We start from the raw sequence: 19932 nt of genomic DNA, 5'->3' as shown, positions 1-19932 counted from the left end.
GGTGACAATAATTAACCCGTACAAAGTTTGTAGCAATGCTGCACCTGAACTTTTTTACTGTCACCAATTTACATACTATTGTTTAATTCTCCATGATTTCCTGCCCGTGTAGATGTACTTTCGATGTAATAAGGGTTAGTTCTTTATTTTTTTAATGGTGTCGAACAAATGTTGTGCAATTTTGAAGCTATTCCGGCAAGGAAAGCATCAATGTGAAATTGTTTGTCTGCTTGGTGTTCCAAAAATGACAGTCTCAGATGCAGTTCGGCGATTCAAGGAGCTTGGCCACAATGGTGACCGTCCCGGACGTGGAAGAAAGTGCACTGTCAACACGTCTAGGAACCGCAAGATCATCACAAAGCGAGTTGACTGACATGCGAAGGTCTCCATGAGAAAAATTGCTCGTGAGATCAGAATCAATCGCGAATTGGTGCGTTTAATGGCGAAAAAGGAACTTGTACTCAAGCCCTACAAGTTCCAAAAGGTTCAGCTCCTCACCGATGAAAACAAGTGCGTGAGACTCCAAAGATCCCGTTGACTCAAGCGTCGGGCCGCAGGTCGACAATGGGAGTGCATTCTCTTCACAGACGAGAAGCTTTTCTCCGTACAACCATAAAAACGACAGGAACTGGTCCGCGGGGACTCCTGGATGCTCAGCCGTCATCGAACATCACAAAATCCAATGTCAGTCATGGTTTGGGGCGGAATTTGTGCGAGCAGCAAGACACCCCTTGTTTTCGTCGATCAAGGGGCCAAAATCAATCAAGATGTGTACCACCATGACATTCTCGAGGCTGTGGTACTTCTGTGGGCTCAGCAGCATTTTGGCAGTGCGAAATGGACGTTTCAGCAGGACTCGGCGCCGACACACAGAGCGAAGAAGACTCAGGAGTGTGCAAGGCTCATTTTCCCGATTTCATCTTGTCTGCGGAATGGCCACCATACTCGCCGAATCTGAACCCAATGGACTACAGTGTGTGGTCCATTTTGGAGGCCAGGGCCTGTTCTAAGCGCCATGAAAGTTTGGAGTCGCTGAAGCAATCCTTGCGCTGGGAGTGAGACAAACTGTCTCCAGAAGAGCGCGGCCCATCGCTGAGAATTTCAAAACGCGTTTGGGGCTCTGCATCAAAGCAAAAGGAGGCCACTTTGAAACTGGCTGAATATCTGATTAATACATAAAGTATTGTCACTGTTATATGCTGTTGTTTTGCTAATTTTCATTTCTTTAATAAATTTACGATACAAAAAACTTGTACGGGTTAATTATTGTCACCCTGTACTTGTAAAGCATTGTGTTGGCTCAACACAAATAGTGATCCCTGAAGCTCAGCCTTTGCATGTGTCTTGCCATCTCGTTTTATGTAGCACTGCATTGTTTTGCTGTCGAAATACACATCATAACCTCTTTGCATCATTTTTAAGACCGACAATAAATTCCCATTTAATTGTGGTACATATAACACATTATCTAATTTTAACTTGCCATTTGAACTATCTTCATTACAAATTAGTTCACCATGTCCAACTCCGCTTGCAGGCACTTCTCTTCCATCAGCCACACGAACAATTTCACGGTTGTTGTTGTTCAACTTTCTGAAGAAGTTCCTGTTGTTTGTCATGTCAGCTGTTGCTGCTGAATCAACATACCAATCCCTTGTAGTCTTCACAGCAAGACATTGTTTCATACTTAATGGCATATTTTGTGCGCTCACACATGCAGAGTGGCATTCGTATGTTTCATCATTGTCCAACGGATCATACTCTTCCTGGACTTCAGTTAATTTTACTTTGTATTCTTTCTTTTTCTTTCCTCTGCCCAATTCAGGACAATCTCTTTTCAAATGGGGACCCCCACAATAGTAACATCCGGTTTTCTGTTTACGGACCATTGTTTTCAAAGCCGTGGCTTCATCCGTATTCATGGTATGTCCAATCGATCCTCTTGATTGCTTCTCATACTCTTCCATGATCTTAATCTTTACGAATCCAAGAGTGAGGTCCGTATCTGCTCTTGCCTCAAGGGCAGTCGTTAATGTATTATAACTATCAGGCAAACTTCCCAACATAAGAATTCCCATGAGTCTGTCACTCATTTGTTCTCCCGAAGCGGTTAACTCATCTACTAAATCCTCTATACTATTTAAATGTCTTTCCATATCCTGCCCCTCTTCATACTTTAAGTGTAATAATTTCTTATACAGACTTACTTTTTGTGTAAGTGTTGATCTTCGATGATGTTTTTCTAACGATTCCCACATTTCCTTTGAAGTTTTTGCCTTTTTGATGAGCTGTAATTGCGAATCTTCTACCATGAGTCCGATTTTACTTCTTGCTTTTCCATCTTTTAGTTTCCATTCATTCGTCTGTGGCTCAGGTGGTGGATTGCATACAACATCCCATAAGTCACTGTCAATAAGTAGCAGCTCCATTTTAAACCTCCAAGCCGGATAATTACTCCTGTTCAACTTCGTGATAACCGTTTTCACACTGTCGACCATCTTGTCTTTGTTCTTGTACTCGTACGCTAAATAAACCCGTTACGTAAAATAAAACTCTGTCTCACTATTCACTCAGTAAATACCTGTGTCTGGGCCCATAACCTGTTAAATTTATCACTGTTGCAAGTTATGTGTTCGCAGATAGTGAGCAGGATACCTTACAAATAAGTTTAAAAAATCGTACACGACTACGTTGGTCCATTGCAAAGTTATACCAAACCGAACAGTGGCGGGCTCGCTAGAGGCGCCACCTCATGGCCGTTTATTTATATAAGAAAAATAATACAAAGGTTACATAATACAAATCATTGCTACACGCACAGGTAATGACAGGAAAGAAATTTAACATTTCCAATAAAGATTGTTATTAACTAATAAATTTATTGGATATCACAAATTCAAACGTATATATGATACAGTAAAACAAAAAGAAGAAAGGGGGAACAATCGAAACACAATGTGACATGAACAGTCGTCACAAATTACTTTATCCTGATAGCTGTACACCAACAATCATACAATCTAACACCAACTGATAAAAGCTATTCGGTAACTTCTACTTATACTAACTTTTAAATTTAAATAAACTTGTGCATTCTGAGAATTGCATGTAAAAGCACTTATCATAATCGGTAACGGATGCGAAGAACTTAATTTTCTGCATCAATAGGAAGGGCTTAAAATTTATTTGTTCAAACTTCCAAAACATTTTTAAAACCATATAAGATGACAAATAAGGTTTATAGGACCATCCGCAATACAATCGTCGTGCACGGGTTAATAAAAGCCTTTGTTCAATTTTCAGGCTGCTATATTAAATTTCCGTTTTGAGAATAACGATTAATTCATTTATTTTATGTACTGTACTGTCATTACTCTACGGGGGTTTTCCACTAACCTCTAGTAAACTGCTACTGGAATTCATTTCCATTCCTCCTGTAGTATGGCAAACAGCTGGTGTTTAGTAGCTGTGCTGAGCAGGTCAAGCATGTAATCGTCACTCCAGCTTACTTCAAAAGATGTTCAATTGGGTTGAAATTGGGATTTTGGAGGCAGACAGTCAAGTTCTTTCAACTGCAAGTCTTCAAACCACGAAGTTATGGAACTTGCTTTGTGAACAGGTGTGTTATTGTGCCAATACCGGATGTTTTGAATATCACTATTTAAAGATTTAATGGGCCTATTCCAAATCCAAAATTAGCCCCAGATCATTTTGCCAACGCCTCCATATTTCAGACGATACATCATGTTCGCCAGCATCTGCAAAGTCTGGACTAGTCTACCAGACTTCCACATCATGTATAATGATTCATCACGACAAATGATATCTTTCTATTGTTTCACATTCCAATGAGTATTGTTGCATCACTCCAAACTACTGAGCATCGACAAACGTAACGAATGGTTTTTGAGCCACAGCATATCTACGATAGTCAAAGGCAAAACAACTAGCGAATAGTTCTGTCACTGACATCTGTTCCTGAGCTCTTATGGGAGTCATTGGTGGTGATCACTAAGAATGATGGAGATTTTGTTTTACAACACGTAAGATTTCGTCAATTTTGATCTGTCAGTTTCTTAAGCCTTCTAGATCAGAGGGAAAAGTTTGGTAATCCATCCCAGATATCAGGCCCAGTCTCTCAACTACCCAGCCACGTCATTGTGCACCTGAACCCACAATGGTCTTGTATAGAAAGGCTCTTACCCCATATCCACCAAAAGTTAAGGTTGAATCTCGAATTATTGCTAAATTGATATTCACCAACTCGGAATCCCAAGTTAAACACTAATAATCCTAACTCTAAAAAATCGGCAAAATTTAAATAAAAAAAAGTTTGGATACAAGTGTAGTGCTAACATATTGTATCATGATAAATTTTGGACTGATTACAATTGAAAGTATAAATTGGTTCAAAATACTTGTACTGGTCTATGTGTAAAATATGGTAAATAAGGATGCACCGATTAATCGGTAAGTAATCGGTAATTGGCCATATCGACTATTTCTCCGATTAAGGGTTGTTTCACACTATGACCGACTGGGCCGACCGGTCCGACTCCTAGTTGTATTGCCATGGCAACAGCAGTCGGTCGACAGACTGGTCGTTCCAGTCGGACAGATTTAAAAAGTTAAATATTTGTAGTCGCGTCGGAGCAGTCGGTGAGCTACAGCCAATGAGAGCTTCGAAGCTATAACCAATCAGAGTTTAGATTTATCCGAAGTTAGAAAATGGCGGAAGGTAAAGTTTCTCGGAAGCTTTAATAAACGAAGTTAAAAAATATCCATGGCTTTATGATATTCGGCGAGCCGATTATAAAGGCGACATTGAAAAAAATAATTGGTTAGAGTAAAGCGAAAGGTATCCAGCTAAAAAAATAGTCTTAAACTTCATATTAACGAATATATGTAGACATATCTAAATGTAATTTGATACGCTGAATCGATTGGTATTAAAAAAATATTACTTACGATCAACCGTTTAAAAGTTACGAACGATTTTTTATTTCCGTCTATTTGCTTCGTTTAAGAACAACTTTATTAAGAAATACGCAGGCACTCATCGATATTAACAAAACGAATTACTTTAATTCACCATAATACATTTCATTTACAAGAGAAAGCGACATTAAAAATACTAAAATGGTGTCGTTAGCCCGCGAACACACGACAACCTTATAAAGACGGCCATGTTTTCTGTTTAAATTGAAAAACTTACCACGATTGGCTAGTGTTCTGATCTGTAAGACGCGTTCCGATTGGTCCTTACGAGTCGGCCACCGACATAATCGTACTCAGTGTGAATTCTTTTACTACTAGTCGGCCCGATTATAGGCTCGGGCGAGTCGGACCGGTCGGCCCAGTCGGTCATAGTGTGAAACAACCCTAATCGGTTTGAATAATCGGCCAATTTTGCATTTTAATATTTTTGTTAGAATCTCACGTATTAGGCTAGTAATAAAAAATAAATTTCTGTTATATACTTATTATATATCACATGACAAACTGAATATTAAAGAAATTTTAATTTATAATATGTATTGATAAAAGAAATAATTTAAGGTATAATATAACCTATTCGAAGCTCTCTCTTTTATTTAAAGCTTAAACTTTAAATATATAAAACCAATAAAAATTTAATATTCAAACTTCAAAAACATGAGAATTTCATCATTTTCGGGGCATGGCCTGTTTCTTGCCGGCTCATAAATGTTTCCTCCAGTGCTAAAATGCTTTCACTTTCAACGGAAGATGCTGGAGCACTTAGATATTTCATAGCTATTTTGCTAAAATTAGGAAAAAGTTCTTTTGAACTTCACCACAAAAATGGGTCACTTTGTTTAAGAGGTAAATGTAAATATTTTTCTAATTGTTGATCGAAACGTTTGTTCGTTTGTTTCGTTTTTTCTCCTTTTTAAAAACATGCTCTTATTCATTTTTTCGTTTCCCGGAAGCTAATTCATCAAATAAATTAGAAAAGCTTACAACTCCATCTTGATCATCTCCAGAAATGGAAGCTTCAGGATTTAATTCTTGAGATTTCGAATTATCAACATTATCTAAGCTGTCCATCTTTTTGTTTCCTCTACCATATCTTTTTTATTTTTTATTTTTTTTTTTTTTGAAAGTTTATTTTGAATCTTGAATCTAATAAAGATGACAAGCATAAAAACTTGTTTTCTATATATGCTAAACATCTTTTTTTTATTGAATTTTCTAGTCCTATTGTGGTATTAATGCCACTAAAGGAACTACTGCCCTTTGCTTTTGATCTTTCTTTCTTTGCCTTTTCCCATGGTAGGGGTCAGCTTTGTTGCAACTGTCGTCTCCACTTGGCACGGTCTTTGGCATCTTCCGGGTTGAGGTTGACAATGCGCATGTCCTCCCTGATGGTATCCATCCATCGTTTCTTGGTCCTTCCACGTGGGCGGCGCCCTCCTGGGTTCAATTGCATGGCTGTTTTTGCTACTGATGTGTCTTTGCTGCATAGGACATGTCCATACCATCTTAAGCGGGCCTGCCGCATTTTCTTGTCAATTCCTGTTATTCCCAGTCGTTGTCGAACGTCGTCGTTTGTTACATGGTCAAATCGGTTTAGACCCAGCATCCACCTTAACATCTTCATCTCCATTACATGTAGTGTGTGTTCATGTTTCCTTGCTGTGGCCAGCATTCAGCGCCATAAAGAGCTGCTGGACGGACCGTTTTATAAATTTTTGCCTTTAGATGTCAGGCATTTTTCTATCACACAGGACGCCTGTGGTTTGTCTCCATTTGAGCCAAGCAGCATTTATTCGTGCTATGACATCAGGAGTTGTTTCACCGTCTGCAGATAACACGGATCCCAAATATTTGAACTGAATCATTTTGTTTATTGTCTGGTCTGCTACTTGCTTTTGATAATAAGAATAATTTCAGTCTCTATTGGGTAAATTATTGAAGATGAGATGGTTTCTCGGTTACTGGCTTCCACAGCAAAAGAAATAGCTTCATGTTGAAAATTATTTTTATAACAAATTAATATAAAATAATTTTTATATCAATATCGTATGAAATTTTATATTTTTATTGAGAATATATAATTTCATGCGATAATAATCATAATTACCTATTAATACAATAAATTATTAACACTAATCGGCCGATTAATCGGTAATCGGTCATTTTGCTTATCGGTTCATCCTTAATGGTAAACAAAAAAAAAATAAATAAATAACTACAATCCAAAATTTGTGCATACAACAAGATTTATTTCCACTGAAAGATTACGCATTCTGTACAAACAAATATTTACAGATTAATTAAAAATGATAAATAAACTAAACTAAAGAAGGAAACAGTTCTGTTAATGTGTCAGACCAAGGTTCTTCCAGAAAAGTGCCAACTTCACTAATCGGAGAACTGATAGATTCGTAGCCAGAGTCACTGATTGAAGGACTAGGAGAGTGACCGGCAAAAATTTCAGAGGAAAGTGGTGACACTGGATTAGGAATATCTTTATATTCTTGTTTAATGGCAATAGATGGAATTGTAATGTCTGGATTGTTAGGAGATACACACATTTTATCTTGTTCCCTTTGTTCACTTATGCTTGTCTCAGAAAGATCCATGCTACATTCGTATATCATTGGTAAACACTCTGTTCCATTTAATGTACTTTCGGTGGAAATAACTTGTTGATTAGTTAATGAATTATCTTCATCTTCATGTTTATAGTAAACATGATCAAATTCAATCAGTTCTTTGATGGATTCCAATTTTGCTGATGTGGTCCCCACCATTTTATCATTGGTTTCCTCTTCGGAATTGATCTAGATTTATAAAAAATAAAGGTATTAAGTTCAAACTTTTATAATTACAGAAACTTTTAGTAATTTAAATAATATTTAAAATTTTAACATATATTAAAGAGAACATTAAATTGTAGTCTGATTAACAACTTTGAAACTGAATCAAATAGTAGCAGATTTACTTGATACTCAACAATAAATATATTAACTTAGAATTAAATGGTGTAACACATTAAAATTGCACAATTCTTTTTAATTAAAAGGAATTGTGCAAATTGTAACCTATGAATGAAAGGTGACTTTATAAACTTGTGTATAAAAGAAAAGTTACTTTAATAAATCTTTAATTCTCTTTGCTCTAAAGTCTCCCTTAGAAACTTTAATGGCTTTTTATGTACAGTACAGTACATTAATACTCAAAAACATAGAACAGAAAAAAGTCATAGTATTTGAGGATTTAGAAAAGAATAGACATTTTTTTTTTATTTCAATAAAAATTAAAAATGCCTTCAGAATAAAAAACCTAAGCAATTAATATCATTTACTAAAATTCATCTTACAATGAAATTTTCAATTAAGATTTGAAAAGAGAAAATTCTTAATTTATAATATCTATAAGACAAATTGCTATACACTCAAACCTGTTTTTGTGCGGTCTTTTTTTGTGTGATTTTTTATATGTGCAATGTGTTTTGTGCAATTATTTTTGTGCAGTATACCAATTTGATTGAAATTCATATACCGCACACAAAAATCACACAAAACAAATTGCACAAATAAAAAAATCGCACAAAAACAGGTTTGAGTGTATACCTATTTGAAGTTTATTATTATTATTATTATTATTTAACAAAATCTCTATTATTTGTGACATGATATTATTTGTTGTGTTATGACATGATATATGCATATGAAGAATTGTATTTTAAATACAATACAAAATTAAAAGCAGTGTTTATTCACTTTCTCCATTTTCCTCAGCATTTTTTTTTACGTAAATATACACCTTTTATATCAATCAATTCATATTAGATTTTTTACTATCATCATACAATTTACTTTGCTTTACTCATACAATTTATATCAAGAAGTTGCAAATATAGAAGTTTTATCTTAAAAATAAAAACATTTAACAGTAACTTTTTTAGCTGATGCTACATATTTTATATGTTTCAAATTTTTATTTTACAAGTATTATCAGGTCATTTTCAGATGTAATAGTAACCTTATGTACTATTCTGCACTAATTAAATGAATAAACTATTATTTTAAAGTAGAAACTAAACTATAACTAAATTCCTAAAAAGATGAAATTATTGTGATTTGAAGTAGTTTTGTAAAAATCAAGAATTGCAATTTTTACTTTCCTGACTGTTATATATAACAGAAGGAAAGTATGGCAATCAGTCAGAAAATGATCTCCCAGAGTTTTAGATTTTTTGGACTCGGGATCTTTAGGGTTGAGTTATACACAACAGTGACGTACTGGCACAGTGCAGTAAGCATCAATAAATATCACACATAGCCAATCAGAGTTTCATCTAGGACACATGATCTGTATTCTGTCAATCATACAAGTGTCATAGATGAAACTCTGATTGGCTATGTGTGATATTTATTGATATTATTGCACTGAACGGTTGCTGTGCCGGCACGTCACTGTTGTTGTAACTCAACCCTTAAACGTTGAAAAATACAGGAAAAAAAGCTAAATTTTTTGTAAGTATGAATAGTAGTGTGTATGCTTATCACGATTTTGTTCACCAATTTGAAGTTAATAACTCTCATGCCTTCTGTCAAAAATTTCTGAAACTTTGCATGGAGGTTTGTGTATTAGGAGATTGATGCTACTAAATTTTGGCAATTAAAAGTAAAGGGGTGAGAAGATATAGGGCATCACTTGTAATAATTCAAGTGGGGTTGGACTTAAAGATTACTTGTTATTAGCATTTGCGACCTTTTTTTTTTTACTTTCTTTTTATTATAAAACTCTACCCTCAGAATTAAGCTTTTTGCCATTTTATAATAATAATATAAAAAGTTTTAAATAAAATATCCTAACAGATGGCATCCCCACACAATTTTAAAATTTGGCCAGGAAGATTATACAACTCATTGCTGAATTTTTTAACATTAATTAGCATAATTGCTGGCATTCTGTTACATACTTAATAAATTTCTTATATTAATTAAAATAAGAAGTAAATTCTTTAACTAATATTAGAGTAACATAATGCCAACAATAAATTTTTAATAATTTTAAAATAAAGTAGCATTCATCGTTCACTTGATATTTTCATTCACAAAAAATTTCAGAAAATTAATAAAAAAGATTTAACACTGTTCTATTACTTACTTCTTCACTTGTTTCATTTCCAGAGGTGGAAGAAATAACTGAGTTTTGCAATAATTCTTCACTACACTGTTGTAACAAGTCAAGAAAGTCATCAGGCTGCAAATAAATTTATTCCAATTACTTCAGATTTTGAAATCTTAAATACAAACTTAAAACTGAACTTTCCACATTTTGAAAATCAAAATCAATTAACATCATTCTTAAATTAAGATAAAATTTTTTTGTAATATAATCCAAATTAAACAATAAATTTTTGGTTAACGTTACCTATGGTAGCAAAGACAGCGACGGGGAAATTCCCTACAATCTAGACGCGACGGGGAAATTCTTTTCTTCTATATTCTAGACGGTGATGGGAAAATTTTTTCTACCCTACATCCGACATGGCCGTGTTTCCTGTAACCTCGAAATGGAGACGGCCTGATGGCTGAGCAGTCAAGGTTAGCAAGCCTGCCGCCCTGGGGGACCCGGGATCGAATCTGCACGGGTCAAAAAATTCCTGGGGATTTTTCGACCCGTGCAGATTCGATCCCGGTGGTACATCGGATATGTCGGTCCCCATCCCTCACCACCCGGCCACCCCATTGTGGGCCTGGCTGAACTCATAATGGGCTTGCTATAAGAGGCCCTCTTAGTGCATACAGGGCAGAAAGAGTTACAGAACAAAAAAAAACCTCAAAATGGAGACGCGAGATTATCGGAGGAGTTTGAATCTTCTCCGATAATCTCAAACGAGGATTTTATCAAGTAATGAAATCCATAGAGGGCGCTTTGACGTAAATGATCGGCAATTATGCAAATTTTTTTCCCCCCGAAAGTGGAGTTAGCATGTTGTCGTGCGAAAAAATTATTTTGACGTTTGGATACTTTTGGAATTTTTCTATTATAAGGTAATTAATAATAATAATAATAATTTTCATTTTGAATTTAAGTGATTGGAATTTATTTATTGAAAAATTGGCTAAGCGATTTTTGCATTTTTTGGAAAGATATTCCACAAGTTAGTCATGTCGAATTGCGATATTGAATCAGACAAATTTTGGAAAAAGTGTACTGGGCGACAATTTTACCAGTTAATTGAAGCAGTCTTCTGAACTACAAATAGACGAAAGAATTGATGCTGTAAAACTGGGCCTCCAACACACCGAGGAAGTTTGCCAGAAATGTGGCCAAACATGTAAATTGAGTTATCGCAGCGACCGGAAATCATGCGTGATGCATTGCTGAAAATGCTGGCGGAATACTTCGGCTTTTGAAGGAACGTTCAAAGGGAAATGTGGCAATATGTCATGGGCAAATATTTTGACATTCATATGGCACTATATTGGTTTAGAGTGCACGATGAGTAATTCGGCAATTTCCTCAGGTATTTCTAAAAAGGCAGGCATAGACTGGTTGAACCACATACATTTTGTTATGTTAGTGTCTTTACATAATAGTGTTTAAAATAGGAGGTGTTGGCAAAACAGTGGAAATAGATGAAACAGTGATATGTAAACATAAATATGAGAAAGGACGAAAAATGAAAAGTACTAAATGGGTCATTGAAGGTATATGCCGAGAGGACAAAGTAAGTTATCCTATTTTTTATTTGTATTTATTATTATTATTTTGTTTTTTTTTGTGATGGCGACCGGAAACGTGACCATGTTGAACGTAGGGTAGAAATAATCTCCCCGTCGCAGTCTAGAATGTAGGGTAGAAAAAAATTCCCCGTCACCATCTAGAATGAAGGGTAGAAAAAATTTCCCCATCGCCATATCTCGCTACCATAGGTAACATTAACCAAATTTTTCTTTAATAATTGGGAATAATTGATGTAATAATCATTTTGAAGCTTAAAAGTTTTGATTTCAAGTTTTCATACATAAAATGCTTTTAATTCTGATCATATAATAAGTGTATTTTATTTAAAATGAATACATACATTCATTTTAAATAAATTATACTTTTGATAGACAGTAAGTCCTGAACTTATAAAATTCTTTGTTCCGAAAAGATTTTCATGCAAATTTAATGTTATGACTAATGTAATATGTTTAAGATGTATATTTATTTGAAAGGTCAAAATTAAAAAAAGCTATTTATGGAAAAAACTTTAGAAAATAAAAGTTTCTATCACCTATTAGAATAATCAAAGTGGCACAAACAGGATTCTGCAAATCTACAAATCTTATAAATTGCATAAGTGAAGGACTTACTGTGTATATATGTAAATTTTATAACCAGTAACAACAAAACTGATTTTACTTTTACTTGTATAATTTAGCAATAAAATACTTTATTCTAAATTTAAAATTTCACTTACTTCACAATCATCTGCAAGCATACGAATTGCATCATCAAGAGAGTACGAAGCTGCAGATCCTGATCCTTCTGCAGAGGACCATTAATGGGCGATGCATGCTCAATGAATCCGCAACAATCATCCTCTTTCTTGATAGATACATTTGTAACCTAATTAATAACAAAAATAGATATTAACAATATTTAAGTGGCAACTTTTTATATACACAAAAATTAATGTTTGATATTAATAATTGTATAAATGTTATAATTAAATATTTAAGTGGCTAATGTTCACACATTCATAGGAATATAAAAATTATTCTCAAATTTTGCATCAAATTTTTTGAAGCAAAATTTGAGAATAATTTTTACTTTCCTATTTGCATGAATAAATTAAATACCATATTAATATTAATAATTGCAAATTCTTACAGTTTTACTTAGTATGGTTAAATATACACACACATTCTTTGGAAAGTTACTTTAGAATTTTTAAAATATTTTAAAATTTTTTTGTTTCAATTAAAAATGCTTTCTGTAAAATATACAAAAAGCTTTAAATATTTGAGAAGTAGGAAGAGAATTTTTATTTATTGTTATATTTAGTTACTTTAAATAAACATTTATTATTTTCCATTGGAGTTGAGTTGTGTTAAATTTCAACTGCTATCTTAACACTATTAACACTTTTCAACTAGAGCTTCATTTGTATAAAACACACTGTATACAAACCTTTAACTCCTGCATTGCATTATCTTATTTTAAAGATAACATTTTTGATCAGAATTGAAGTATCATTCTGAGACTTCTAATAGAAACATCAAAGTTCCAAAATAGAATTAGTACAAAAACATTCCTCAAACTATTAAACACATTTTACCCAGTTACAAATTCTGTGTTCATTTGTATAACTTGATTATTAGTAAAAATTACAAATTTACAATTATTCAAAATCTCAAACAATTAACTTTATTAGGTAAAAGAGCCTAGCAGAAGAAAAACAGTCAGCATGAACAACTTACAATTTAGCAATTACATGCCGACCAGCAGAAGGAGGGGCTAGTTTGCTGTGTCAGATTGACAATGTTCTTTTACATAGTGCTGATTTACATAATGCACATGCTTACTGGAAGAAAAGGTTTGCTTAGTTTGTATCTTTACCAACATCTATCTATAAGATTAAATCTCAAATGATTTTCTATTTATAAATATGACCAAAATATAAAATTACTAGGATGCAATTCCATTAATTATTCAAATAAAATCTCTAGTCAAGAAGTGTTGAAATTAAACACAGCTCAACTCCAAGACTCAAAATATCTGAAATAACATGGAAAATAAAATTATACAATTTTTGATTTATGTTATATTTGGTTACTCTGTTTACTCTAATTTTTACTTAACTCTAGAGTAACTAAAGTAATTAAATCTTGCTTTCTCAAGATTCCTTACTGACTAAAAAGATTTTAAGCCAGTTTTTTTTAATTAACAATAAATTTAAAAAAGTTTTTGAATAATTTTCTTCTCAAAAAGAAAAAAATCAAAAACCATAGAATGCCAATACTATTATTAATAGAAAATACAATTTATGATCTACTTTTTTTTAATTCAAAGCAAAACTAACAATTATATTTCAGAAAAATTATTAAATCATTTATTTTTAGCTGATTTTTTTTCTGTCTCAATTACAAAAGAAAATATATATATACACTATTTAATAAATTTTATCTATCATATAGATTTTAATTTGCCTTATCTGTAAAAAACAAAAAAAAAAATCTGATTAGTAAGAATGCTAAATTCTTTATGACAATGCATAAAATTTTTGTTCATCATCAGAAAATTTGTAAATTAATGTGATTCTGTACCATTTAAAATAGACAAATTTTCATTTACAATAATTTCAAATAATGTAAAGTTAAACATAAATTTTAAAATTTATTCTTCATGTAGTTTTGATTAAACCTATAAACTTATACATAAGGAAAAAATGTTCTAGATATTGTATTTCATCATGTAAACTTTAAATTATCAAATATTTATTATTAAAAAAGTTAAGAGTTACTTGTAGCATAAAAAGCAATTCAGATATAAAATATTGAAAATGATAAAGAAACAATGATCTTTTTTTAAAAAAAGTATTGTATTTGTTTCATTTTAAAGAAATAATCAAAATTAAAGGTTACCTTAATGCATTTTTTAAATCATTATTGACAAACTTAGATAATGGACTATGAAATTAAATATTTCCACATCTGTTGATATATTTAGTTTCAAAATTGGCTCTCACTGGAAACTTCAACAGATGTTGGTATATCTAGTAATGATAGTTTAATTCATGATCATTTTATCATAAATTATTCTATCACTGAGATAATTTATGACAAAATACCAACCTCACTTATAATCCACTTTATTTTTACTACTACAATTATCTATGAGAAATATTTGTAATCTGTTGGCTTTAATGTTTAGAAAAGAAATCTTTCAGACAGAAATCCAGGAATCCAGACAGTATTGCATAATCTAACTATGCATTTATAGGAATAAGGAACTAAAGTTAGGAATTCAAAAATTATCTGGAAATATTTATTTACATTACATAATTACTTTAAAGAAAAACTGAGAAAATTTAAAATTTCTCTCAATATTCTAGAGCTAAGTGTAATCCTACATATTTATAATTAAAAAAAATAATGGCAGACAGATGTAAAGCACATTTTTAATTCATTTTATAATAAAGTTTGACATAAAACTTAGTAAGATTTCAATAGTTTCATATATCAGCACATATAATTCATCTCATTCTCTACATAATTTAAATTAAGGGGAAAAATATTGGAAAATTATGTTGGAAATAGAAAATTGTTTTAAGTTTCACACAATTTACATTCAACTGTTAAATTTTGCTTAATAAAATTGACTATATTGGTGTAACAAAGAATAAATATAGAGATCTAACTGATTAATTTATAATTAATTATTTGAAAATGATATTTATATAATGAAATGTAAAAATTTGAACTAAACATACTTGTTCTGATTGCTTCTGTGAAATTTCTTCTAATTTCCTTCTTAATTCTAAATTCTCTTTTTCAAGTTTTTCATTATGTTCTTTAAGGAGTATATTTTCTTTCATAAGTTCTTCTTTCTAATTGAATTAAATTAGTTATATTAATAAACTAAGTTTATTTTTTATTATAAATTTGAATGGAAAGATGAAGACTTAAAATTTCCACTTACTTCATTTTCTAATGTTGTTACTTGATCTTCTAAAGACGACATTCTTGCTTTTTTCCTGTCTCTTGCACACTGAGCAGCTACTCTATTTTTTAATTTCCTATAAAAATGAATATTCTCTTGTTAACATCTTGTCTCAATATATTACTCTAAATTTTTTTATTTGTTAAAAGAAATATTTTTCATTTGAAATTTTATTTGTATATAACAATTTTTTCCCATCCACATATTAATTAAGTGTTAATGCAATCATAAAATGCATTTAAAATAAAAACACTCAAAATATTTTAAATTATGATATCAAATTTGTAACTATTGATAAACTTTGTTTGGTACAAATTAATTTAAGATATTCAAATTAACACACAAACACCAAAAATCCAGCAAAACATACACTTTAATAGACAAACTAATATTTTCAACCATTTTAAATGGCCATCATCAGGTTTAACCTAATAAATTTGAACTGTGTAATTATAGCAAATGTTTTAAATAAAAAGAACATTGTAACATCTGGTTGCCTTGTATGAAATACACAAGAGCCAGAAGATCATATGGGCATTAATTACAAGGACAGAGATCATCTCCCTGCTTGAAAGTCCTTACATAAAGTGTCTCATCCAAGATTCTCCAACTCCTTCAAAGAACATATGGACCATTTATTTTAAAAATGGTGTAAGTCCATTTTTGGAAAAAATTGAGAAATCACATAATTTACATATAATTTACTGTGAACTTTTTATTTATAAACAATTCACATTTAGTATTGATATTTTAAAATAATCACTTTGATCAATTAAAAATTCGTCAGTAAATGACATTGTATAACCACTGATTATGAAAGTGATGCAAGTTCATTTTCCGCAGTCCAATTAAGCACTTATGGGCTGTTCATAAATTATGTCTGCATTTTTCTTGAAATTTTTACTTCTCCACCTATTGTTCAGTTTGTCCAAGTAAATGATAAGTTATTAAAACTGATCAGCACATCACTGGTTATACTCCACTACAACAAATATTTTTTTTCTGTAGTTTAAAATTTGTGGATATTTATATTTGTAATTTTACTTTCAAGAGAAAGGATTACAATAATGTATAAAGAATTTGTTAAAATAATATTTTATAATGTTCTAATAAAACAAAAAATTTTCATAAAATTTTGAACATTAACTGATCAAAAATTTAAAAATTCATTAATGTGTCCTTTTACATTTAAACAGAAATTAATATGCATGTTGTAAGCCAGACAGAACAATCTTATTTGCCATGTCAAAAATTAATGTCAGAAGAAATAATATATTCAACATTATGCCTTAATTTATTCATAAAACATTGTTAAATACCAATATTTAGATTTATGTAAAGTATATTCCATTAATCACCTGAGATATAACTATTGTTACCATACTGCATATATTTAACAAAAATATTCAGAAAGGTAAACTTAATTTACATTAACAACTATAAATATATAACTAAAATCAACATAATAACTAATCAATAAAATCTATTAAATTTACAGTTTAAATAATAGAAAAACTTTTCACATTTTTAATAACTAAACATTTTAAATTAAATTAGTATAATATATTTTCTAAAACATTAAAAAGTCTCAGTTTATAGAAACCTTAACTAAATTCTCAAAACACCAATCTGTGGCATGGCGTGGCATGAAATACGATACTAAAATTAGTGGCATCTGGCAATACATCTACATCGCTACAACCTACAGTATCAATAATGTAACGTATGCAGATAAATGCAGCTTAATGACAGAAGTTCCATAAGTCAAAGCGGAACTGAATAATTCATGTACCGTACAGTACCTTTTCTATGCTAAGATATATAAACACTTTTCATTCTGTTACAACTGTGTTGCATATAACTTATATAAGTAGTAGATTATACTATATAGATTTGTCTAATTACACCATACAATGAAGTTGTTTAACAACATATTTCTCCAAACTATCCTCGTCATTAAGTGGCATATGCACGTAACGAAATATCTGCCATCTCCTATACTTACCAACAAAATTCCTCAAAATTAGTCGCACAATATAATTAACAATTAGAACCTTTCAAATAAAAATTTTATTAGAATTTATTAGTAATTTTTAGCAATTGCTACAATCTAATTCACAAAAGAACTTTATCAAATTATTATTTTTAGTCCATTTAATGTTGAATTAAACTATTCAATGCAAATACTTCCTGGCAACACGATGTTTGTCATATTATAATAAAAGGTGATGTGCAATATCTAGCAGGTTTACCCACCTTTTTGCACAACATAATTTATTTTTTCAAAGAAATTTAATTATAAAAGCAATAAGGAACAGTCATAAAGAGAAGCTCTTCTTTTATTCCTATTGATATGGAAGTTCCGGTCCACAATGGCATCTTGTTAGCAAAATGTCTCCAAGGCTACAAGCTAGAGATCTCCTAATTACAAGTCATGCAAAAAATAAAAATATTAAATTTTATTCTGCTAGATATCCAGCCAGTGAAGAACTGCTAGATAACACACAGCAGATGTATAACAAGATGATACCAGGAAACATTTGCATTGAATGTGGCATTAAATAAACAGAAACGCTTCCCATATAAATATGGCGGCGAACACGCGTTATTTGAATTGGTAAAATTTTAAAAAACATTTTTAATACCAAATAAATTATCCCGAGTAAGAATCACAAAATTATTAAAATTATGCATATATACATTACACGTAATTTAGTAAAAATTGGCAACAATAATTTACACTTGCAGTTATCGTCTGCCGAAATATTAATCTGACGTCAAACGCACGTGGATGACGCAATATACCAGTACATAACGCCCATATTTAATATCGATCGAAGTATTTTATAGAAAGGGGAGTAGAAAAAGCAACAAACCTCCTTAACATTTTTTCCTCGTTCGTCAGGTGATCCAATCTTTGTCTTTTTCTGATCGGTGCCGGAGAAATATCTTCGTCAGCAGACGAATTACTGTCTTTCATTTTCGCTGGGGAATCCATCAAAATGGAAACTCGACATCCGTCCGGTGGCGATTTTACCGAATATTCTATATTCGTTCTACTTAAAGGTAATTTGCTGGGAAGAGTTGTCAACACGATCGTCTTCGGTAACATTTCGCCTGTATAAATGTCCAACTGTCGATCCGAATACTAAAAGATATTTCTCTAACACTAATCCTACCCACTTCCCTTCTCTCTTTCCTTTAAAATGTGCCTTCGTGTCGCGCGTCTATTGGTCGATTCACTTTTGACGTAACAATTTAAACTAGTAAATAGGCAATGTTTCTGATGCAATGGCTGGAAACACTTACAGAATGTTAAATTTTTTTATATTGATAGGTTGAATTTAATAATAATAATCTATTGAAATGATGTTAAGTTAAAAGTCTATTTAGTTCTATACAATATTAATCAAATATTAATACTCTAAACACCAAAATAGCCTAAATCATACATACAAACAATGGCGTATCCGGGTATGGGCATTAAATTATTTTTGTAATTGAAATTTGATAAGACTTTTACACATATAAAAACGTTTTATTTATTTATCTTCATTTAACTGTCAGAAAATTATATAATAAATAATCATAGAGAAAATTTGTGATAAATACTCAAGTGTATTTTATTCTAAATTTTCTGTCAAGACTGCTGATTTACACTTGTTGTGGCACTAAGCTACAACAAGTGTAAATCAACATATAACAAACTCCCTCTACCAAATGTTACATGTAAGTTCTAAGCTGCAACTTATTTATGTTATGTGCAAATCCGGCCCCATTAAGGAGGTCATATATCTTCTATGCCCACGGTGGCTAAACTGTGGCTCTTTTCTAGTATACTTGTGGCTCACTGCAAGATACTTAAATTTATACCAAATTTGTTTTTATTTTAATTTTGCTTTTATTATTTTTTATGTATGATTCCTGGATAATATAAAATAAATAATATATTGTTTGAAATAAAAAAGTCAAAATATGGCAACGTTATACATTATTTATTGAAAAATAAATGTAATATTTATTAAATATCATAATACGTAAAAACATTAATAGAAAAAAATAATTATAATGCTTATTTATCCAAATCAACATTAAAAATGAATATATAATGAATAACAATTTCTATAACGTTAATAGTTTTGAAATTTATATTTCCTTATTGACAATTGAAACTAGGAAACGTTTTAGCATTTTTTGGTTTTTAAATTTAGATTATGCTACTTAATACGGCAATTA

At 31.4% G+C, this 19932-nt stretch overlaps 1 protein-coding gene across 1 annotated transcript; it reads right to left on the bottom strand.

Annotated features, from left to right (window-relative positions):
- Positions 1-7226: 7226 nt before the first annotated feature.
- Positions 7227-18922, bottom strand: Xbp1 (X box binding protein 1). Its single transcript, XM_067288184.1, has 6 exons — positions 18573-18922; positions 15676-15772; positions 15467-15583; positions 12452-12600; positions 10144-10239; positions 7227-7808 (listed from the first exon to the last, which is right to left on the bottom strand). Exons 1-6 carry the CDS (start codon positions 18806-18808, stop codon positions 7733-7735), a joined length of 771 nt encoding a protein of 256 aa, XP_067144285.1. The 5' UTR covers positions 18809-18922; the 3' UTR covers positions 7227-7732.
- Positions 18923-19932: the final 1010 nt, after the last annotated feature.

Source organism: Centruroides vittatus, unplaced genomic scaffold (assembly GCF_030686945.1).
Source record: "Centruroides vittatus isolate TY-2023 unplaced genomic scaffold, ASM3068694v2 scaffold_769, whole genome shotgun sequence".
NCBI classification, from domain to species: Eukaryota; Metazoa; Arthropoda; class Arachnida; order Scorpiones; family Buthidae; genus Centruroides; species Centruroides vittatus.
This window is presented reverse-complemented; position numbering and strand designations above follow the sequence as displayed.

Excerpts from the sequence above, each read along its gene's own strand:
- Xbp1 (XM_067288184.1), bottom strand. The coding sequence starts at position 18,808 with ATGTTACCGAAGACGATCGTGTTGACAACTCTTCCCAGCAAATTACCT. Across the intron at positions 10,240-12,451 it reads TGCTTGCAGATGATTGTGAA|CCTGATGACTTTCTTGACTT; the intron begins GTAAGTGAAATT and ends ATTTATTTGCAG. Across the intron at positions 7,809-10,143 it reads GAAATGAAACAAGTGAAGAA|ATCAATTCCGAAGAGGAAAC; the intron begins GTAAGTAATAGA and ends TTATAAATCTAG.